Raw genomic sequence first — 24,605 nt, forward strand, 5'->3', positions numbered from 1 at the left:
TAGTACAAAAGGTCTGTACTATTTATTTTCAAACTTTAAATATTTGCACTTTATAGTGTCATAGAGTGATCAATAGGGAAGATACAAAAACTCTAGAACCGGCGGGTGCCGCCATGATAAAACAGGGCAGCCATGACGTCATTTTTGCTCTGAGTCCCCAAGATTGCAGGAGGAAGACTGGGTTGATTTTGGACCACATCTTTTTCGTCATCAATCTCAAGCTTCATCAGGTTATCTGCTACCAAAAAAATTAGGTTTATGGCTACTTCCTTAGGGGACTTTGGCCATGACTTTAGCCCTTGCCGGCAATAAAACATAGCCTTTGAGATTAAGCGAGACTGGTGGCCGGTACAATGAGAACCCCGCTTATTAAAAAAGATATTAAAGTATGACATTCAATCCTTCGCCACTGTAACTAAAGTGTGGTTGGCTAGAATATTTATTGAACGTAGATTCCAAAGCATTTGCGCTTCGGCTCACGCTAGCGCTTCTAATGCTCATAAAAAAAATTCAAGAGCATTTATCAGTTCAGTCGCATTTTGAAAGGAGAGTAATGGCCTCAAGGGATCTCCTCCAGACCAACTTCAGACATAGAGTAAAAAAAAAAAAACACCTAATGACTTTAGAGGTCTCAAAAGCCATTTTTCCGCCGCGTACGGAAAATAAACGTCTATATTTGGAACTTGTCTATTCTCACGTCGCTAACAACTTGGTACGTGAAAATAAATGAAGCGCTATTCTCACGTCTGAAAGATTTGTCGGCGAGTCTCGCCCACCGATGTGGCCGCCTCTCGACCCATTGTACCCCAACAAACGGAAACGCCGCTACTTTTGCGGGTCTCCGTGATCAAACACCGGGCGACGAGCTCGACGGTGGCCGCAGTGCATACCGTCTAGGGGCCGCGGAAATGGCGGCGATGGCGGCGACGCGACACTCTCTGCAGTGCGAACTGTTTCGCCCCAACGACGAACGTCTCGTCGACGTCGTCAACGTCGTGGAGGCCACGAAACGCAAGAAGATGAGCCTCCTGTGCGCCGTCGTCAGCACCGAGAAGCCCGTACGAGTCTCCCTCTACCAGGTCAAGAGCACCGACAAGGACTTGTACAAGAAGAAACACTGCTGGCCCTTGCGGGACCTGCGCCTCGTAGACGGCCGCAAGGCGGACAGCGCCGAGTTCGATTTGCACTTCGATAAAGTTTACAGGTTGGTATAAAAAGTGCACCAGAGCCTTTCGTTGAATGACTCGTCATTGTGCAGAGCGTGCTTACGAGTGATCCTACTTCACGTTGAGGGCCGTGCGTTACTTTCGTTTAGCTAGAAAGGTTAATCAGCCTTTTAAGTGCACATCACTTATAGGGGGCGTGCCTTGTAGATCCACCGTCTCATGTCGCATAACTAAGCATGGAGAAATGCAGTTGTAAAACGATGCTAACGATGTTCAAAACTAGTGAAAAATAAAATAACAAGGTCTAGGGTATTACAAACTGCTGGAATAATGTAAACGGGAATAGTATAGCCCGTATCGCACTTTTTAAAACTCTGGGCTATACAATCAAGCCATAATTCATGGTTATATCAACTACAGTGAGGGTCATCTTACGAATTAGGTTCCGCCCACAACTAGCCACCACCTAAGTCTACTTTGACATGGGTACCAGTGCACAACCATATAAAATTAAGTTTGTGTGTGTGTGTGTGTGTGTGTGTGTGTGTGTGTGTGTGTAACGTCCAGAATTTTCGCGAGCAGTAGATGGGTAATGTTAGCATGTGGATTGACATTTGTGTCATTGGTTTCAGGTTTAAACTTCTTAAGAACACTAAATTATGATTCGTGTAAAGAGGTCAATACACCTGAAAGTCAAGCTTGAGGCTCGTGCCATATGGGAGACCGCAACTTGCTGTGACAAATGGATAAGTTCGAGGCAGTGTTGCTCACTTTGGCAGGTGTGCGATAAGCATCATGTTGTAAGGGTCACAGTTTGCACGCCAGCATTTTTTTTCGTATGGTCACATGTTGCCATCGTTTATTCAGGTGGCAGGCCAAGAACATCCAGGAGCGTAACGACTTCTTGCGCTGCCTGTACCGCTTGTGCGTTCACTATGCGCCGCAGCAACAACGTCCGCGTTTCGAAAATGTACCCAAGGCGCTTCTGGAAGATGACGGCAGGGCACAGCTGTTGGAGAAGGTGGTTGCAGATGAAGCTGACGACTACCAAGTAAGTGCACCTGCAAGAACAAGTTCACTGTATTTCCTGTGGCCAATATGTTTAAAAGAAAGGAGCTACGAAACTATGTCACATGCTGCAATTTCATTCTGTCATCTCTTGTTTCAATGAAAGTGCTGAAGGGTAAGCTGGGAAGGTCGGCATTGGAGAAGAAAATACGTCACCTGCACCTGAGGCTCTTGAGCACCTTTTCACTTTTTTTTTCTTGAAATGTGTGGCTTTTTAATGCGATCGCGCGTTCACGCATGGACAAGCTGCAGCCTTTCATGGCGGCCCCAGTAATGACCTAGTGCACCATGGTCAAATCAGCCAATGGCTGATACTTGGCCCGTGATTAATGATGTTATAGCCTGTAGCATCATTTGTTGAGAGAAGAGGAAGCAATCTTTAGCGGACTTTGAGAATTTAAAGTGGATTGCATGCCGCATACTGCACAGTAATATCTGGCTTGTGTGTTCTCTGGGGCCTCAACTAGTGATCGGCAGCATTTTCTGATTATGCTCGAAAAGTTTTGCCCTTTGAGGCAAGAAGAAATGGAGTAGAAGAAACATGCATCGACTGGGCGGGCACCCACCTTACTGATGCGTGTTTGCTCGTCTCCAGTTTGATGCTCGATCGTTGCACCTGCTTGAAGGCCTTTAACATTGACAGGCACTGACGGCACGTGAGGAGGCCGACTTGGAGTGCCTGATGGCCAAGTACGAGTTTGCTATTCACAATGCCGAAGAGTTTACCGAGCAGCTTGCTCGTGAACTGGCTGCACTGGATGCCTCCAACGTGTACACCATCATGGAGTCTGAGCGGCGGGTCCAGAAGCTCATGGAAATGACGCAGGTGGCCCTTGACGAGGTGGGTTAATTCTTAATTTTTTTTTATGCATATAGTTTCAAGATATGCTAAAGAAAGAAAATAACTGTATTGGGTGTCCTGCAATTTGATTGGTCGAGCAGAAGGCCTCGTCTAGAGAACAACCAGGATTTTATGGGCACTGGTGACTTCCTCTGCCTACTAGACGACTCAATGGGTATTTTCGAGGGTGTGGATAAGCAGCATGACCTCCCAGTGCGCGTGAAGGGTTTTGGTACTATCGAGGCCACATATTTGTTTTATTGTCGCTTATCTCTCAACATTCCCATTATATGCACTCCATGGTGACTATAGATTCACATTCCTTTGCACTTGTTGGTTTAATATATATCTGGATAATGAAAACTAATTACAAGTTTATTACTATTATGGGCTACCTAACCAGTACAGCCTATGGATCCATAACTCCAGTGGACTCAGTGTAGTGGATCCATAAGGAGCCATGTTTGCCGTTAATCCAGATGCTGTATGCGGAATATTGTAGATTTATTTAGTGCTTTATTGAGTATAGAGTGTAAAAAAAAGAGGAATCGTTGGATACGCTCGTTGCCACCACGTCAAACTATTAAAAAGTTCCACTGAACTGCACTGTATGCAACTTGCTTTGCCAGAGCTACACTTCTGTGCATATACCTTGCCAACCTTGGGCCTTTTCTCTGATCTGCCCACACACTTCCATCATTTTTTGGTCTTATGCTTCTTGCTATGCACCAAGCGATTAACACGTGTTTTTAATTTTTTGTAATAAATTTTACAGGACATTTTCAGCTTGCTTGAAGTGGCACCTTGCATTATGTTCATTTTCTCTCATTCTTATCTTTGCTAACGCATACTGACTGGCTTAGCTTATCACGTTTGATGCCTTGATTGTAGTCATAATAAAATCGAGCTGACATTGTACGCCTTACATGTACGTGTATATTTTTCGACAGGTGTGTCGCCTTGAGCGCCGCCTGGATGCGTACGAGCACCTGCTGCGCACCGTGCGCGACAGCGTGCTCCGGATGGAGGAGAAGGATGCCCTGCTGCACGTGCAGAACGAGAACAATGTTCGTCTCCTGCACGAGCTGGAGACACTCGTCAATCAGCTCGACTTGCCGCATGCGCACCAGGTCGGGACGATTTCTTGACAGTTGTTAGTTTGGCGTCACTATCATAGCTGGTGATTCATTATATCAGTGCTTGTTATGTTCAGGTGTAAAGTAGCTTTAGTGTTTGCAAGTAGCACTGTGTTCCCTTGGGTGTCTACCTAGCTGGAAAGCTCATGAATGAGGAAAAACCGTCATCACTTATGTGGACCACCTATAATGATGATATTAAAACAAGTTAATAGCTGCAAATAACTTCACAACCTGGACTCTAGAATATGCGCATATTTCTGCTCTCTGTGATAAAGTTGTGCGATGGTAGTTGCAAATGTCTGAACAAATCAGATGGAGAGAATATCTGTTTATTTTGTGAGCCGATAGCAATGCAAGAAGATGGGAATTCTGTGTGGCAACAAGTGTAGATTGCACGCAGGTTTGAAAATCGACTGTCTTGACATACGTTTTGCCCGCCAGTCACAAATGGTTTCACGATCGGTGGTATTTGTAGGTATGAATAGGCCTTTACTCATTTTGCCGATCAAACTACTTATTTTGTTGCCACAGTGATGCACCTGATGAATGAAACCAAGCGTGTAAAATAAAAAACAACAATCCAGTGTTCCTCACTTTGAGATATTTCTAAATACTGTTCAATAGAGTCTCAGTAAAAGGAAATTTGTTGAAAGGGACAGCTAGTTGATTGAAACAGCCGCCTCTCATGCGAGTTGCTTTGTGCCTGAATCAGGCACCACTGTTTGTCTCTCACTATATATGCCTCTTTTTTACTGGAACGCATCTTTTTTGGTCCCTTCAAGTTCCATTTAATAAGAGCCTACTTTATTTGTTCTGAGTAGTATTGAAAACTGGCCAGCTGGTAACGATTCATTGTAAGGGGTAAACAGCTCGAAACAGGAAGACCGAGAAATAGAAAGACACAAGACGAGTGCTCGTCTTGTGTCTTTCCATTTTTCTGGCTTCGTGTATCATGCTGTTTACCTCTTACAATGTATTCGTTCTGCCCCATAAAGACTAGAACTCAGGATTGACTTTTTTATTTATTTTTTTGCTATCAGGTTGGAAAACATTCTTGCAATTCAATATCTATAATGTCGTGGCTGCTCAGTGCTAGCAAAATACGTCATCACTATATCAATGTCTTCCATTTTGCTGCAGGTAGCCCTTCTTAACGGAGACTTGACGAGTCAGGACGGCATCCGTGCCTGCACTGCCGCTGCCCGAGCCCTTGAGGAGGCATGCAGTGCCCAGACACGTCCAGGCCTGTCCAAGATGGCCGCTGTTCAGGAGCAAACCAAGTTGCTCGAGAAGCTGCGCGACAAGTTCAGCACGTCATTGTCACACCACCTCAACAAGCTCTTCCTACGGCTGGCCTCGGAGACGAGCCAGTGCGGCGAGGTGACGCTAGTCAAGCACACCGGTTGCCATAACGAGCTGCGTCCATACAGCGAGCTGATGCTGTGGCTGTCACGGGCACCGGAAACGGCGCGGTTCGCGCAGCTCCAAAAGAACTACATCAACACGATGAGCAAACTGTACGAGCGGGAGCTGCACATATTCTTCGAGCAGGCCAAGGATCGGCTCACCTCGAAGCCCGTGACCGGAACACTGGACCGGCGACTCTCCGGCGTCCAGCAGGCCGAGTCGACGGAGCCCATGGAGAATCGCTTTGATGCGGTCCTGGAACGTCTGCTCAGCATGCTGGAGCCTGTCTGCCTGGCCGAGCAACAGTTCTGCGCAGCTTTCTTCGGGCTCGGCTCAGCTCGGCTTCCTGGCTCTGTCAGTAGCCAGCCGGCTGCAGCTGGCATCGGCTACGCAACGCCTGTGCGGGCCGCCTCTGATGAGGCCCTGGCGTCAGTGCACCGAAAGGAGCGACAGATCAACGAGGAGCTGCGACGGATGATGTCGGCCCTTTTCCCAACGCTGGAGGCCAAGCTACAGAATTTTCTTGAGACGTATGACAAGTTGGATGGGGTGTACTCGATGCACTTACTGGTGCGCCTCAACCAGCATGTCATGTCGGCGCAAGACACCGGTTCATTCTTGAGCATGGCCTTCGGCACCGTGGTGGTACAGGCCAAGCGGAACTTCGATCGATACATGGCTGATAAGGTACACGAGTCAAGCATGCGGGTTGTTTTGCCAATCTCGAAAGATGGAAACGTATCATTAGTCTTTTTAAATTCCAGATTAGCTACAACCTATATTACAGTTGAACTTCATGATATTGACCTAAATTTGAACTTTGGTTGGCTATGCTTCTTTTATGACATTCATGATTTTTGTGACTAATGAGAAAATGGGGGCACCCCTTCTGCTTAGCGCCGCAACTGAAAAATATTTTGTTCAAGGCTCAAAGCCAAAAGGCTATATTAAAGTTTGAAGCAATTATTAACTGAAATTAGGTACCGAATCGGCTACCAACAAGGACACACAGCACAGCTTTATGTGCTGATACAGTGAAAGCTCGTTAATTCACACCTCATTAATTCGAAATTTTGGATAATTCGAAATGGTCGCCGCAGTCCGGTCCGCAGTGCATAGGAGACCATGTGTAAAACGATTCGTTAATTCGAACAGAAATTGCTGCCTCTACAGATAATTCGAAGCGCGCGTTGTCGAGCGTCATCATCGTCAAACACTAGTGGAAGCTTTTACAGTCGAACGATAGGTGGCACGACCAGTTTTTTCGAGCTTCAAGTGGCCTCTGAGCAAAGGGCGAGCAAAGTATGGCCTCCAAAATCCAGAGAGCAATTTTTTTTTTTACGTAGCCTTCCCGCTATCTCAGCGCCTGGCGCCACTTGTACGCGGGACCCACGGGACGCTAAGGAGCCGGCGGAGTAGTCCTAGCAGTCCTAGGCCGCTCCCGGCAGCGTCACTTTGTTCCTCGAGCACGTTGTTCGTTCACGCCATGCACGTGTTGGTGCGCGCATGGGAACAGGTGACCGCGACCACAATCGCAAACTGTTTCCGCCACAGTGGTTTCGCAGCTGGAAGTGTGCAGGATAGTTGTGACGTCGACGTGGATGGGGCTGAGGAGCTCATGCCAGTGGCATTGCGCGACACTTTTCGGGGCGTACGTTTTGCCGATTATGTTGAAGTTGACACCGGTGCATCGGTGTGTGGTGCCCTGACTGATGAGGACATTATCGCTCATGTAGCCGGTGCGCAGCCTGATGCAGAAGAGCCAGAAGGTGAGGAAGACGAAAATGACGAAGCGCCTGTGCGCCCGTCAGCTTCTGCGGTGATGGAGGCACTTAATGTGGCGCGTCTCTTCTTCAGCTTTGAAGAGGGTGAAGAGGATTCCCTGCGCCGCGTCTGCGCGCTGGAACAGAGAGCCGCAGCTGTGGCATTCAGAGAAAAGAGGCAGATGGTCATCACCGACTTTTTTGGCCAATAAATATTTTTCGAGACCCCACCTCCGAAATCCACTCATTTTTGCACACTTTCATTATTTCGAATTTTGTTTAATTCGAAATTGCTCAGCGTTCCCGTGGGATTCGAATTAACGAGCTTTTACTGTATACAACTATAAATTGAATAATCTGTCACTCAACTGAGATGTTGCAACATTGATTTGCTTAACAATCCATAATTGTTGCACATAATACATGGCTAGACAAAAGATATCAGTTACCTGACTAGAGTAGTAGTATCATGTTAGTATTAATTGCACTATCGCACAGAGCACTGAATTTAATGTACTACTTATATCTATGTAACATCGTAAATGCTTAAGTTTTGGAGTATGTGTACTTACCCAGCATAATGATGTAACAAACGGCTTATGATGGTTGCTTGCTGTCTGTCATAATATTCTGGGTAAGTGAGCCTTCAACTGCTCTGTTGATTTCAAGTTTATGCGCTGTTTTTGGAAAGCTCCAAGTTTTGATGATTATGCATTGTTTGGAGACTCAATACCAAAGCATTTATGCCTGAATTATGTTGTGAAAATATTATATTGTGTGGTTTTCTCCATAGTGATTGCTGCTAGTACTAAGTGCATGACAGACATGACAAATATCAGGTTCCCGTAAGTGAAACTGTGGCCTTCAAGATTTGTATGTGCAATTCAGTGATGGTACGTTTTACACACTAGTTGGCAAAAGTAAAGCCTTCAAGATATCTGTGTGTTTTTCTGAGCTGTTAAATTGCCGTGGGCCTGTCCCTGTACTCGAAAACGTTCCTTGACTTGAACTGACGTACTACTGCCGTTGATGCAGCACATTTGAAACATATTAGTGTGTTTGTGCTGCTTTTACACGGGGCCCTGAAACACTTTTTCAATGCTTTTTTGCCTCACAAATTCAATGCCTCAAACATTTCAGTAATTCGTCCAGTGCGAGCAGAGTTGCGAAGATTTGTTGCACTCTGCAACCGTATAATCTCTCTTTTCTCGTCCCAACGAAAGCACTGGAAGGTAGCAGAGAGGATGACATAGGCAAAAAAATATGCCATGCACGGCTTGTGACCTTGAGCACTTTTTTCTTTTTTTCTTCTAATACACAATTTTTTAAGTGTGACCGTGTGCGCACAGCTAGAAAAGTCGTGGCCTCCTGCGGAGATCCCTGTAACGAAAGTGTGTGCCATGCTCAGATTATAGAAGGCCTGTTACGAGTGATTTTTGAGCTTCTTCCGTCGTTTGTCGGGAGAAGAGAAAGCAGTTTTTAGCTGACTTTGACAATTTATTGTGAATTCTAGGCTACATGCTATGCTAATATTTGACTCGCGTGTTCTCAGGAGCTTCTACTACCGATGGGCAGCATTTTCTGACCATGCTCAAAAAGTGTCGCAGGGCCCGTTTAAAAGACGGCATTCGAAATGCATTTGTGCCACATCGGAGGCGGTGGTAAGTCAAGTCAAGCGTTTCTGAATACGCAGGTTATTGCCAGAGTTACTTCCTCGCCATGCTTCTCAGGCTCTAATTGCATTGCCTTTATGTTTTCCTGTTTATGCATCGTTGTAATACACCATGCCATGAAAGAGAGCCAGCAGACGTTTGAGAAAGTCATTTTTTTGTGGTAAGAAGACCGTGCAGCTGCCCTCTTGAATTTTGCTTACTTTCAGGAACATGCCCCTCTTACATTTCCCCGGTAATTTTTATTTGTTAATGGGGCTGATGGGGCAGTTCTTGCGGAGAATTTTACGGTATGCTCAAAAAGCCTCGTTACCAGATTTACCATTGTCCTTCAGGTCCGGGCAGTGGAGGAAGCCAAGGCCCCAAAGCGCTCCAAGTGTGGCCTGCTGCCTTTCCTGAACCACTTCGAAGAGTTCGCCAAGCAGGCCGAGGCCATCTTCCGCCAGTCGGAGCGTCGTGCCGATCTCGACAAGTGGTATACGCGCCTGGTTCGTGCCATGATTGATGCCATCGGCCGCATCGCTGTCGAGCACCAAAGAACACCACCCGAGGTGAGAATGTCTAAAATGGGAGCAAATAATGAGGCAGAAGCTTAGAGTAACACGAAAGCTTGATGAGATAAGAAGTCTTTGTGCACCAGGTAACCTAATTAGCTCACTCAAACCTAATTATAGAAAGGTTGTGTCTTACAAGAAAATTAGTTTGTTACCTTAAAAATTTTCGTTAAAAAGTATATTTCTAACCCAATATTTAGGCTTGGCCACAAGTAAATAAACGAAAAAATAGCAACTCATAATCAAAGTAGGTATTCGGGTATTATTAATTATAAAATCCCCATTGGTTATGAATTTTGCTCCACGACCGTTAGGAAAGTTGTTCTAAAGCTGCGGTTCTGAAAGAGGGGACATGTATAAAGCACTCCCGAAACCAGCCTCTTGAGAACATTATGCCTTCTGCAATTTTCTGCAGGTCGTTCGGCTCGAGAACTTCCACCAGCTGTACACTCTGCTTTACCAGCTGAAGATCGGCTGCCTAGAAGCCGAGCGGCGCGAGGCCAAGCAGCGCTACAGTGAGGCACTGCAGGCTTACGTGACGCACTACTTTGGCCGTCCCCTGGAGAAGCTGAACCTGTTCTTTGAAGGGGTCCAGAGCAAAGTGGCCCAGGGTGTGAAGGAGGAGGAAGTGGGCTACCAGCTGGCGTTCAGCAAGCAGGAGCTGCGCAAGGTCATCAAGGAGTATCCGGGCAAGGAGGTCAAGCGGGGACTCGAGGCCCTGTACCGCAAGGTCGAGAAGCACCTCTCGGACGAGAGCAGCAGCCTCTTGCAGGTGGTGTGGCACTCGATGCAGGACGAGTTCATCCGCCAGTACAAGTCGCTCGAGGTGCTGGTCCAGCGCTGCTACCCGGGGTCCATGATCACCCTCGAGTTCACCATAGATGACATCCTCGCCTTCTTTTCGGACATTGCACGCTCCCACTGATGGCCCTCTCTCCTGGATCCATTACTGTGCACTTGAAGTGGACTCGCGAGTGATTCCTCTGAGCAGGCACGCCAACTGATGACGTGCCCATTGATTGCGTGCTCACTGATGACATGCCCACTGATGACGTGCCCACTGATGGTATGCTCACGAATGACATGCGCACTGATGGCGTGCTGACCGGCCACATGCCCGCTTCGTTCGCCAAGTCTACTTGGAAGTAATTTTCTTCTCGAGAGGTGTGTCTGCTGGAGACATCTTCAATGCAACCCGTTATAGTGCGTTTAGGTGATTCCTTTGAACACTCGTGCCCACTGATGACTGGCCCCTTTATTTGCCATGTAGACTTGGAGGCTATTCCTCCCTCTCTAGATGTATGGTGTGTGCACTAAGAACCTTCTCAATGTGTCCGGTTATTTTGTGCTTTAGGCGGGCTTTGCAAACTTCACTGAAGAAGCATCAGCTTTTTTTTTATTATGGCTTTGAAGGGAGCTAATAAGCCTCACGCAGAGTCCCTTCTCACACCAAAATAACCAGCTGAAAGCTGAAAATCGAATTGCACATATCGTTTACATGCCCCAGTTGTGATATTGAAGAATGTTGCTGTCGCACGGTAAGATGGGTTGTACTGTGCTGCTGTGGGTGAATAGGTCACTTTGGAGGCTTAAACAAGAACTGAATTTTTATTTATTTCGTTTTACAGGGTGAGCCCTTGCCTTATTGATGCCGATGTGCAGTTTTATCTGCACTGTTTTCCTAGTGTAATGTGTCGATGCCTTAGAAGCCAGGTTGCATAGAACTGTACAGGCTACCACAATGTATAGTTGCGGCGAGCAATTGGAACAATTTTTTTTAGTTAATCGCTTCTGTTGGTACGAGTGTATTGCATTGTTTCGTTTACTGCATGTCAGACATTGGCAACTGCAGGCATGTGTTGAATACTCTTGACTGAAGAGTGTAATGCATCCTGTGCTGGCTCATACGAAATCTCATAAGGGATTGCATCCCTGTGTCTTCATGTGATAGACGAGAATTATGCACCTAGGACAACTATATGATATGGCCTTTTAGGTTCGTAAGGGTGACTGTGGAACAGCACCATTGTGCTGAACTATTGGCACGACCTCTTGAATAGTGCATGAATAAATTTGTAACAGCTCCAACATTTTTGTCCATCCAAAAAGAAATGGTGTAACTATTTTCTTACAGTATAGCTGTCAGAGCAAGTATCATCATTTGAGAAAGTTGTGGGCAAAGATGCTTGATGAAAATCATTAGCTACCTTTAAATTTTTGCTTCTGTGTGAATCGTTGAACTGCATGGTGGTTGTAGAGCTGAAACGTCAAGTCAAAGCGGGTAACAGCATGAGATTGTTAAGTTCAGGGTAGCTTGACACATCCTAGTTCACAGCTGACACGTGCCTTGAGCCACGAGTCCTAGGCATGGATAACGATGCCTAGACACGGAAGTCTTGGCGGGGGTGTGCGCCATTATGTACATTAACACTTCTTGTAAAGTATAGATTCCAAGGGGAGCCTGTTTAGTGCGTGGTGTCTTGTCCAGAAATGGTCTTGTCCAGAAATGGTCTTGAGCTTGCGCTCAAGAACTAAGAGCTACATGAAGTAATCTGTAGTTGTATCGAAGGAATTCAATGAGAAATTTTAAGGAATATCTTTGCAATTTCAATAAACCATGTCAAGTCAAGAGCTCCAAGTATGCTGTAATTTTTCTACCCCATTATTGGTCTAAAACTGCAGCATGAGGTAGACGAGGCTCTATGCACTTGCACTAAGAGTACGTCATCGCACCATTTGGGCATGATAAACGGCGAGAGGTACCGGCGTGCGGACAGAAAAATTGAGAGGTATTGGTGACTTAAGCGGTAGACACCCTCTCACGGGCCCTTTCGGTATTCCAGGTGTTCCAATGTTCGGAAGCAACTTATAAAGTCGGTAGTTTACTGCTGGCTGAGTGAAGCCTTTATTACAAAATGAGCTCATGCATAAGTTCAAGTTGTCTTGTGGCACTTGCTCAACGTTGTTGCTAATAGATGCTGCCGACTTTTCCTTCTGGGAATGTGCTCATCTACAATGCATCATTCATCTCAAAAACTAGCACATAGGCGACTTGGATTGTTATTCGCTAGTGGTTGATTAATGTCCGAGACCTGCCAAGTGAAAGATTATGGCATAATCAACGCCTATTGTTTCACTAGATGGTACAGAATTGGAAACTATTTTACACATATAAGTAGTTTTAATTGTCGATTTCTGTTGCATGTCATACCTTTCGTTGCACAGCATGAAATTGCCATGTTTTACTTCTACTGGTGGCCTATGCACGTCATGTTTTATTGTTCAAGTCTCGCCTTTCGTGCTGCCTTTGTAGGTGTGCTAATACTTGTGATCCACTGGCATGTGGATAGAACTTTTCAGGAGAGAGAGAGAGTTGTCGCAATAGTTTCAATAGGCCCAATGACATCTTTTTACCGCATGCCATTGTTATATGCGAGAGTTCAAAAGGTCTCGATAAGACCTGCATGGTTCTGATGATGAAATGAAAATAAATTATGTGCTTTAAATGAATACCGGGTATCATTGCACCGTACAGAGCTTACTCCTACTGCCAGTGGTTTCTAGCCTAAGAGTGTAGCTGCATGTTGCCTTCTTTTATCAATGTTATGTACTGATGGTATTGCTTTGCTATTTAAAAAGCCTACTTTAGTGTTCCACCAATGGCAATCTCAATTGACAAGGTGATTATACCAAAGTGTCGTTGCGACCATTTCCCATCTGCACACTTTTTTTAATCATCTACACTGGTCACAAGCTGTTGGCAATCAGTCGACCCTGGCTGCTGGCACTTTGAAGTCTAAAAGAAAGCATTAGCTCAGCTTTTCATTATCGAAATACACGAAGAAAAGGGTGGATGTATTTGTACGTCCTAGGAGACAACACTGAATAATTTTGTTATACTAATTGTAAATTGAAGGTTATTTGTGGTGTCTGATGTATATTTGATTTATGTAAAACTATTGTATAAAGGTTGCTCAAAATCGAAAAGGAATAATTTTCAAGCATATGAGCAAGAACGTATGAGCAAAAAAGGCATGAAGTTTTTGGAAAGTGTATTGGTTAATAGTTGAGGCTTAGACATGAATACAATGTCGATTACATTATTATGTAATGAAAGAGAAGCTTTTTCTGAACAGAAGCTTTTTCAGAATTACTGACTTATCATGGAAAGTAGTGGGTTTTCATTTTTGCCAAATTCTAAATTCTAAGGCTGCATTGAAATTACTTTTGCTTCATTTTGTGCAGTTAATTTTTGTAAATGCAGTGAAATATATTACATTTTGATAGGAAAGTTTAAGAAAATCTTGGTCTAAGGCTTCATCATAAGTATATATCGCTGGCAAGCTATAATTTTGCAGTCTAAACTTCAATAGTAATACCACTATAATACAATCTGTGTATGCATGTGGCTATCTGCATGACTGGTATTTTGCCATGAATTTAATTTCGCTGGATGTGCCAGTAAGGCCAGTATGTGATGTTGTGTAAGTAGTTGAGGAAAGTTGTGGTGCGTCCGTGGTGTACGGATGCTTAAAAAGCATCATCACTGAACATGTATTGCTTACAACAGTCTCTATGGTGACATGGCCGTCATTTCGGAGACATTAATCAAGCGTACATTGTTGAATGAAGCTGGTTTGGTAGTGTAGGCAGAAATGTGTTCGGGACTTTACAAATATCAAGTTTTGGGTACTTGTTGAGAACATCCCTGACTTGCGATGTAGAGTGACCACTAATGCGTAATGAAAGTAGATTTTTAGTGTTCTGCTTTGTGATTACACCTCTGATGAGAACGTGCTGCACAATGCGATCTTCACAAGATCACTATTCCAGACACTCTTGTGTCTTGAAACAAATCTGTGGTTTGAGTTGTGGTATCAGGTTTCCTTTCCAATGCATTCTTATTCTATGCTTCTAGTAAAACTAAATATTTTCCTCCTTGAAATCCAAAAAGACTTCCACATTTCAATAAAGAAAAAAAAAAAGAAAAGTGTTAGAGACGATGTGCGGTTCTTCTCAGTGCGTGCTGTTGGCGTTTGAACGATCGTCATGTGGCGTGCGCGAAGACGACGCGGTTTGAATTACCTATACAAAGGCGGCGCTCCAACCTTTAGACGAGGCCGCCTTTGGAAGACGCAACGGCTGTCACGCGCAGGTACGCCACGAACCAAAGTAAGTAATGCGTCCTCATTGGCTAGATACCCAGGGTCACGTGGTCAGTCTGAAAGTAAGCCGCCGAGAGCGCTGTCGAATGTACACATTCATACCTCTGCACAGAAGGGTGTCTGGGTGTCGCGATTATCGTCCCTCAACCCTGGTAAATAGGCGTGACCCTCGAAAAACGCACTCCGGTAGCAGTGACGTCAGTCTGTACTCCCGTTCCACAGCACAGAAAGGGGCTGTTTCGTCTCTGCTTTGAAAAGAAGTTTACGTGCGCACGAACAGTCGCGTGAAGTATACAGTGCTCAACATCAGCCTGTGTAGAAGTTGCGTCGTTCGAGGTCTGGCAGTCATCGCAGGTTATCGGACGTTCATGCGACGGAAAATGGCGAAGGCGAGGAGGGCGACCAGGACGTCCCCTGCTTCATGGCGACGTTTTTGCACTGTGCGTATTTATTCGTAATTGGATCATTTTTAATAAAAAAAAGCCCTCTAAACACAGAAAAAAATTGATGGGCTGCTTACCACATTATCGACAAGTTTTAAGACGTAGGACGAGACGTTCTATAAAGTGCAAGTTATGTGGACATCCCTATAGTATATTTAGCGCTGGGGCGTACCCAGAAATTAATTTCGGGGGTGTTCCGAGCTGTTTTTAAGCATGTTCAAGTGCTCTTGCGTCCGTTGATATTGCCGTATTCCCTCCTCAAGTTTTCTTATCGCCCTCTTTCACTGTCAGTAATCGAGAAGCTGTGGGATTGCAGTCCATCATTTTGTTAAGATAACGCCCACTTTGGGAACGTTACAGATTATTCTGAAACCTACGTCGCCGCTAGCGATAACGCTAGAATATTCCATGGCAAGTGTATAAATGCAGACACGCTTCGCCGCTTGTCAGTTGATCGCGGCCGACGCTTAGTTCGCCGCTGTCAGTGCCAGTGTCTTGGTGTAATCTGACTTTCATTTTACGTGGCCACAAGTTCGGCCGAATAAACAGTTTAGTCTTCAACCTACTGTCTGCTCCTTTCGTCAGCGTCACGATCCGGTGACCATATATTAATATATTTATATATTATCACGGGGTATATATATATATATATATATATATATATATATATATATATATATATATATATATATATATATATATATATATATATATATATATATGAGATATGGCACAACGGGAGCGTTGTCAACAAGGATAAATATATTTCCCAACAGTTTCGGGAGAGGTCCTCCCTTCATCAGGGGATGAGTTATACTGACATGAGCTTCCAAACTTCGTTGCTGCCGTCCCTCTCGCCTTGAAAAATGTTTGCGAGAGTGAGAGGGAACTAGAAAAAGAAAAAAAACAAAAGGGGGAGAAAAAAGACGAAAAAGAAAAAGAAAGAAAAGAAAGATTCGTACGTGTACACTGTCCTTTCTTGTTTTTTTTTTCACATGCACATACAAAGTGTTTACGTTCGCCTACCACTTGATGACCATTGAAGGGAAACGGACGAAGATTAAAGGTAAATAGCCGACCGACCCATTAACGGGAATTCCTTCCTTTACGCCCGCCGACCGACCCATTACGGGGAAACCCCTTTCTTTATGCACGCCGTCACGGACCCTCCCGGCACCGCGGCGACAATATTGGGTGGCCCGACACACGTCAAGAACTGAACAGCACGTGATATGAACCATATGTAGATGTAGACGGACAGTTGGCTTCGTTCTCAGTGTTGACAGTGGTTCTTCCTCTTTTTTACGTTCTTTCTTTTCTTTCCTTTTTGGTCTTTTTTCTACTTTTTTTTCCTTCTTCCAGTTCCCTCTCACTCTCGCAAACGTCTTTCAAGGCGAGAGGGACGCGGCAGCAAGGAAGTTTGGAAGCTCATGTCAGTATAACTCATCCCCTGATGAAGGGAGGTCCCCTCCCGAAACTGTTGGGAAATAAATATATTTATCCTTGTTTACAACGCTCCCGTTGTGCCATATCCCATATATATATATATATATATATATATATATATATATATATATATATATATATATATATATATATATATATATATATATATATATATATATATAGTGAGAGAGAGAGAGAGAGAGAAGTGTAAAATTTTATAGGAGGGATTCAGCCCCCTCTCGGTTTACGCCACTGATGCCATCGCATACGTGCGAGGGTACTCGGATGTCTGAATGCCAATGGTCGTCCGATTGATGTTTTGAGGAGCTTCATGTTGCTGTGGGTCTGTAACGTGTTTCGATGCAAGCAATGAAAGCAGGAGACGAATGTTATGAAGTATTGTGGAGGAAAATGATACGCACAGTTATCCTGTCGGAACAGAAAAGGCAGAGTTGTCTCTTTGAGTTTACTTGTCCGAAATAGTCGATGGTGGCATAAAAATAAGATATACAGAAAAATACTGCGATTATTAAATTCACTTTAAAGCATGAGTTCACATTTCAGCTGGTTAATGGACGTGTGCGAGCAGTTTTGGGAAGTTCCAGATTTCAACAAACGGGGTGTAAAAAAGTGGCTCTCTCTTCGCCGGCCTGACGCAGCACTCCACGAGTCGCCGCCAACCCAAAGACAGCCGCAATCGTGGGACTGCTTAATGATTCGAGACTTCCCTCTGTGTCATCTCCTGTGCCGCTTCTTTGGCGGTTTCCTGATCCAGGATTTTACCCCTGGGTCTCCACGCAAGGCAAGAGTGACGGTGAAATCCTCTGACACACTGTACACCACCCCTTGTGTCTCGGTGGTCGCGTTCTTTGAAGGCGGCGCCCTGGCAAAGATAGTCGCCTGGTCAGTCAGCCTCGGCGTGGAGAAGCACTTTGACGAAGCCCTGTCCTCGGTTGTGAACATCAGCACGATGATAGAAGTGGCGACGAACGTCTCCTGCGCGCTGCTGGGTTCAGGCTGGATGCTGGAGTTCTTCCAGAAGTCTTCGGCTCTACAAGAAGTCTTCGGGCTTCCGTCCGCTGGTGACACGGGACGTCCTGCGGAGACGCCACTGGTTTCTTAGGCTCTGCGTGGTGGCAGGAGGACTGGACATGTACGTTACTGTGGCCATTTTCTATAACAGGCCACGCTCAGATGGCATCTATAAGAGATCGAGCGTAGCCTACAGGCTAGCGGCTTCGGCAGCAGCAGCGGCCTACTTCTTCTACGGCTCCATCACGTACCTGGCCCTTCGGTCTACCTGCGGAGTTCTTGACTGGTACTTGAAAGCCCAGAGAGAGGCGTCCGACGCATGCCGTAGGGAGGTGGCCGAAGGCGTCTCTAAGGTAGCGCCAAATAATACGTCGCAATTTTAATCTTGTTAATGGCCGCAAAGTGGGTTTCGTAGCTGTTCTTTCCGTGCCTCCTCCTTTTGGATAAATGCTTCCACTCGATTAAAAGAAGAAAGTCACAGCCTTGCCGCAAGGGCGAAGCAACGAATGCGTTGGCAAATTGTCACATGATGAGCAAAAAGCAACTCTATACTTGCAGCGTGCCGCTGAAGAATGATGGGCGAAAAATCTCGGAGGTATACATAAGCCAAGTGTGACGTAACAACTGTAACTGTTGTTACATATTTGTGTTTGAGCAACGCTTTGCAAGTGTCGACAATGAAGAACCTAGCGCAATCAGTTTTTTTTTTCTTTCAACTAAACTGCAGCATGCGTATTAGCCTCCCTGTGTATACTGCTATTTTCTTAGGAGGGGGGAGGCATAGCTCCATTATCGAGCAATAATTTACGCTCCGGCATTTTTTAGGAGTGAAGCTCCTTAGGGCCGCACGCACCACGCCATCGCCGTCCAAGCTCCCTGCACCGGGCAGGATCGCCGAGCAAAACAACTCGGGCACGATCCCGGAAAAACGGGAGCGCAGACGCGCCGGCAGATGGCTCGCGCTGCGCAAGGTGCGCCGCGCACTTACTCGCTCGGCAGACGCTCTCGTTACCCGCTGCCCACCCTACCGCCTTCATAAAAGCCGGCAGCGAAATCAGGCATATAGTCGTTTGAGTCCCATTTTTAAGGAGCCTTGCTCATCGACTGTATTTGTTCACGGAACGACTGCCAGTGTTTTTAAACCTCCTTGTTAAGCTGTGGTGACGCCGTCGCTGGCGAAGGTGACGTCATCGTCGTCTTCCTGCTCTTCAGAATACAGAGCTTGTCTGAACGTCGAGACCGTGCGGAGGAACGTGTCCGAGATCAAGAATCTCATGGAGGTCCTCAATGGCGTCTGAAGTCCCGAGCTCATTGTGTCGGCTTAAAGCCTGCTGTGGCTAAAGTGTGTGGCCGTGCACGCGACGTTCAGTAACAAGAGCCATGCCGCTTTCCTGACCTGCCTCATCGGCCACACCGTCCACTGTTCGGCGAGGTTCTTCGAGCTGGCGTTCGTCAGCCAGTGTCTACGAGACGAGGTATGTATCCGAAGTCTTGGCTGTACACGCCACGGTTGTCTGGTATAGTACAATACGATTAAAGAAAAAAAAATGGTGGGGAAACGGGAAGATGGAAGCCTGCGATGAAAAACACAGGCCCCGTATCTGCATGTTTGACTGCAAATATTGTCGAAAGACGATAGTGTTCCGCCTGAAGATGGCATAAAACATTTATTTTTTGATGTTTTGCGCGAGAAAATCGGTCGATGGGATTCTGGAGGCGTTGCGTCAGTACGAATGCTATTGCACGTTTTACTCGCTTAGAAAAGAGAATGCAAACACGTGTTTCGGGAGTAGTAGCCGGAGCACATGCTTGAAACGTCATCAGCTTGAAAAAATAACTAAGGCCAAAGTTTACGGCTTATCTTTCTTCCTTCGGTATTCAGAGTTACTCTCTGTGTGCAGGAAGGGACGAAGCAATACGTCGGAATTGCGATTATCCGCCAATATCCGCCTCGCGTTGACGGGCCTTACGTACACGTATACGAAAACACACGCGAACTGTGCGGACTGCACCTCGTTCGAGCCTCTAACATGCGGTGTGCACACGACGGCCGACAGATGGCACCGCGGTGGATTCGTTATCTCGTCTCCGTGGCGCAATCGGCTAGCGCGTTCGGCTGTTAGCCGAAAGGTTGGAAGTTCGAGCCCTCTCGGGGGCGGCGAGTAAATTTTTATGGCTAGGACACTTCATTGAATCCGCCCGTTGCAAAGGGTACTTGGCCACATTATCTATCTATCTATCTATCTATCTATCTATCTATCTATCTATCTATCTATCTATCTATCTATCTATCTATCTATCTATCTATCTATCTATCTATCTATCTATCTATCTATCTATCTATCTATATATCTATCTATCTATCTATCTATCTATCTATCTATCTATCTATCTATCTATCTATCTATCTATCTATCTATCTATCTATCTATCTATCTATCTATCTATCTATCTATCTATCTATCTATCTATCTATCTATCTATCTATCTATCTATTGTATTTGACTGGTTCAATGATTACGCGTTAGGGCTCATTATGAGCCCGCTGAAAAAAGAAAAGAAAACGGCCTGATATGAAAGAAGAGCTGTGCGTTCTCACTGTTTACAATGACAAGCGATTGTACACAAGACTAGTTTCTGCCGCCCACTTTACGTTCAGGTGCACTCCGCTCCTTTGCGTAACACCACGTTTCTGATTAGGCCACAATATGCAGTTGCTGTTAGTACGCCATGAATATCACAATAAAAAAGAATTTCATTTCGTGACACCCTTAGTGTGATTCTTGGATGACGTAGGCAAATATCTTCTTACATAGTATTTAGTTTAATGACATCTCTAATAATGTTTGTGTATATCCTGCAGACATCCTTTGTTCGTTCCACGAATAACTTTGCCAAGGTAAATCTATTTTTGGACGAAATTGCAAGCGTGCGATATTTGAAATGTTTTATAGTTGGACTTTCTCCATGCTTTGTCACATTGCGGTTAATTTTGATTTGGGACCATTTTGAGCCAAACTGACAACCCTTCAGAAAGTTTCTATTTTTCGATTTTTCAACGTAGCGTCGCATTTCGTCGAATTTCACTCGGGGAACATTTTAGACAAAATGGCAGGTATACCAAACGAAAAATCAAGCCATAGGTGGAATTCAGTCATCAGGGCTGAATGGCTGCGGAATTAAAATAAAAATGGCTTTTTGTTTCTGCTACTTATTAAAGTAGAAAAATTTTGAACAAAATTTGTATTTGTCAGTGGGGAGTCCTTCAAACAACTTTGGGACTTTGTCAGGAAGCGGCGCCTCAGCTTATCTGCTTGGTCGTCACTGAAGTCTTTGGTCAGATGTCTTCTTTTTAATTTCCAGTTCCTTAAAGATGGTGGTGTGGATCGCAGCGGGGATAATTAAAAAAAATGCTAACACAACAACTAGTGATATTGAGAAAATACTGCTAGAGGAAATGTGCAATAATGTCAGGTGGCACCGCCATTTAAGAGCCCGGCAGGGAATGGGCTTAGCTCAGCACGCTCGGTGAGCATATGCTTAAAAGCCAACCCTGGCGATGTTTTGACCATGTCAAGATAACGGTGCTTTTATGTTCCGGAGACACCGTTGCCAAGCGCCCGATAGCTGAAATGCTCGCCGAATTCGAACATAAGTTTTTAATTACCAGGAAACCATAACACCTAAACCCGACCGAGTGCGCTTCTACGTGTGACGTAATCATTTGCCAGAACCTGCCTGATTGCGCATAATGCCCGCCAGATGGCGCTACCTGTCCACGCCGTCCGCCATCATCGGCTAAAACGCTTACAGCGCCTCACAGCGCAACACCACTTGCCACCTATCGCACGCTTACCAACACTAACAAGAAATCGCACGAAGCGCCGGCAAAACCCACACAATCTATAGTAGAGAAGCAAACGCTTCAGCGGCACATCAATTACCAGTTCCGTCACTTACGCCAGGCAAAAAACTCAACGCCACACGCGGAAACATTGCTATTAGTTCTGGAAAGCAAGGTGAGTGTTTTGAGGCAAGCTATAAAATTCATTTGAAAAGAATATGCGGAACCCATAAGCTTGCAAACTGGCATGAATGGCGCAAACGTGCGAATCAACGTGCCCAGTGAATTTCATTGAGATCCATTGACCTCGAAACTCGTCTACGGCGTCTCTCATAATCATATGGTGGTTTTGGGACGGTAAACCCCACATATCAATCATATCAATCATATCAATCAATCAATCAATCAATCAATCGAGTTAGCCTTCAACTTCGTTTCATCATATGGCACGGACACACAAATGGCGCGGTCATCCGCGCCATTTAACTATGGCGCGGTAATTTAACTATGGCGCGGTCATCCGCGCCATAGTTAAATATTTGTGTGACAGTACGCCCGAAAGATAAAACTCGCAAGTGCGTCTTTAATTCTTACGCTTGGCCTACAACATTGTACATCAGGCCGGCTTTTAAACACGTGCTTGCTGTGTCATGCTGATAGACAAGATTACACTTTCAGCAGCCGAATGGTACGGATGCGCCTGTTCGTGTGCCCCCAAGGGGTGATATCAACGACTGTGAATCGTCGCAGAAACAGAATTTACGCACAGGATAACGAAGGCTATGAAGTTCGCGTCCATGTCTGCCATGGGCTTGTGTTGAAGAGCCCAACCAACGTTGGCACAAGTTGCCATCCAACAATAAAGAATTTTGCCTGCGCTGCCATTAGGTCAAGGTATTTCAACGACTACATTTTTTTTTGCATGTAGAAGGAAATGCCAGACCCCACTAAGTAAAACATTCGCGGGCTGCACTGGCATGTCTGGTGCCGCTGCTCGAACTGATAGTCTTGGGTGCGTATCAGTTGTGCCACGTTTGGGCAGTGAAAATCAAGATTGCGGAAGGGAGCCACAAGATTTTGTTATGCCCTTCGTTATGTGGACGACGCGGTATTCAGCTAGCTGACTTATTTCATCACTCTGCTGAACGAAGGGATAAATTTCGTTGGCGACCAATAGGAAATATGTAATGATATATGTACAGCCTTTGCAAATCTTCAAATTTTTTTCGGTTTCTCAATGTTTCCTAGCGTATTAGCAAAATTTCATCAGGGAAATTATTACAATAAACAGGTATAGCTTCGTGAAATTTTCAATTTTCCTACATTTTCAGGGTTCACCCGATTTAAAAAAAAATTTCGGCAATTTAAAACCAGAAAGGTACGTCTCTGGAATCCTTGCACTTTTTCGATTTCTTCAGAACGATAACTCTAAATTTTCTGCGACGTGACGCGTGGATGCAGGTTCAGGTATGAAAGGTCAGAATTTAATTTCAATGGAGATGCTTGACAAGCAAGAGAACTCGCAAAAGAGAAAACGTGAGTGGCGACGACAACAATTGGTGTTCCCGCTTCAAAAGCCATGATGTCATGGGTTTTTATGGCATCTACTAGGTCGTACGTAGTTCTTGACCAGTAAAAAAATGAAGTTTATCATCCTCCCAGGGGTTCATATATCGTGTCAAGGACATTTAACTCAGTTGAAGTCCCTGGAACGCGAATAATGGACACTGAAATCCAAGGTGTCACGTGCGGCTATTTCGGCACAAATTCAAAAATGAAACTTTGACCTTGGACCAGTCAACTAAGCTGCTGGATTCAATAATTGTTTATTCATTCTTCCGCTTGAGCTTATCTTGTATCAATAATTCTACGTTGGTGCAATAACTACAATGGAGTTCGCGAAGGAAAATTCATTGGTCTAAACCATTTCATTGCCTCCGTTAAGCATCCTCTTAATCTGATACTGCACATAGATGTCTATAGAAGTGCAACAGCCTCTCATTTGTTCTGTGAACGTTTTATGCTGCCAATGTGAGGGCCTTCACGGGCCAAGTCAAGTTGTCTAAAGCAGATTTTAGCCCCGAAGACCACCGATCATTTTCTGGTGAAGGTGACTTTTGATTTATCGATTGTTCGAGTGATTGATAGTAGGAGCGTCCACGTCATTTTGAAGTGTTAAAATTTTTTTACTCAATATGGCCATGGAAAGTAATATAATTATACCTTCTCTATGCTCTTCATGCTCGCACGCAGGCGCAGAAGCTGAGGGAGTCCGTCCGTGTCACAATCACGTGCGGTGTCACGGATTCGTACTTCAAGCAGGTGAGATCACGAAGCCTGTGGCGCCTGTGCTATAATGTACTTAACACCGGAGCCCTTGCTGTGTTTGTCGATTCACACTCCTCGCAGAGAACAGTGACTGGGACAAGCGTACGACTTTCGAACTCACCCTGATCTTTACGTTTGCTAGTCACTGATTTCGCAATCGGGGCTGTTCTAAGCAATGTTGTTGTCGTGTATTGCGCTGAGAAATTCACAAAAAGAGCTGATTGTATCTTATGCATTAGGCCATCTTCTTTTTGCCATCTTCTTTTTCATCTTTGTTGATGTACTGATCCTCCCCCGCACTCATCCGAAAGCTTTCTGTACCTAACTTGGTTTGGCATAGCCTCCGTGATCCAATGCATTGCAAGCTTTTTGCACCTCGTCTGGTTTCGCATTGCCTCCGTGATCGACCCACCTTCATGAAGCGACGATGTGTCAAGTGTTGAAGTGAGCACGTGATCTTACGCCATGTGGTGTCATAATCTCCATGAAACGCAGAGTGAATGTGGGGTGATAAATATTTGTAAACGTTTCAGAACTGCTTTTTCTGAATGCAAAGATGAAAGTGTCATGTAGTTTTTCAAAATATGATGTTACTTAGCTGCAGCACGTTGTCCAATATAGTGGGCATAGAGACTATAGGGCGACGATTTTGGGAACAGACAGTAGGACGTAATTGAGACCTGTGAGCGAAAAACACTTCCCGCAACAGAAATATACTTCTAATTTCTGCTTCCAAAGC

At 45.1% G+C, this 24,605-nt stretch overlaps 1 protein-coding gene across 1 annotated transcript; it reads left to right on the forward strand.

The window, feature by feature from the left end:
* The first annotated feature begins 741 nt into the window (after positions 1–741).
* Positions 742–10,792, forward strand: Sec3 (exocyst complex component Sec3). Its single transcript, XM_037416463.2, has 7 exons — positions 742–1,204; positions 2,034–2,217; positions 2,878–3,075; positions 4,026–4,205; positions 5,355–6,308; positions 9,390–9,605; positions 10,024–10,792. Exons 1-7 carry the CDS (start codon positions 909–911, stop codon positions 10,531–10,533), a joined length of 2,538 nt encoding a protein of 845 aa, XP_037272360.2. The 5' UTR covers positions 742–908; the 3' UTR covers positions 10,534–10,792.
* The last annotated feature ends 13,813 nt before the right edge of the window (positions 10,793–24,605 follow it).

The sequence above is a fragment of the Rhipicephalus microplus genome, chromosome 8 (genome assembly GCF_043290135.1).
Source record: "Rhipicephalus microplus isolate Deutch F79 chromosome 8, USDA_Rmic, whole genome shotgun sequence".
NCBI classification, from domain to species: Eukaryota; Metazoa; Arthropoda; class Arachnida; order Ixodida; family Ixodidae; genus Rhipicephalus; species Rhipicephalus microplus.

Coding starts and splice junctions, on each gene's coding strand:
- Sec3 (XM_037416463.2), top strand. CDS start 909: ATGGCGGCGATGGCGGCGACGCGACACTCTCTGCAGTGCGAACTGTTT. Junction 2,218..2,877: donor ATGAAGCTGACGACTACCAA/GTAAGTGCACCT, acceptor TAACATTGACAG/GCACTGACGGCACGTGAGGA. Junction 6,309..9,389: donor ATCGATACATGGCTGATAAG/GTACACGAGTCA, acceptor ATTGTCCTTCAG/GTCCGGGCAGTGGAGGAAGC.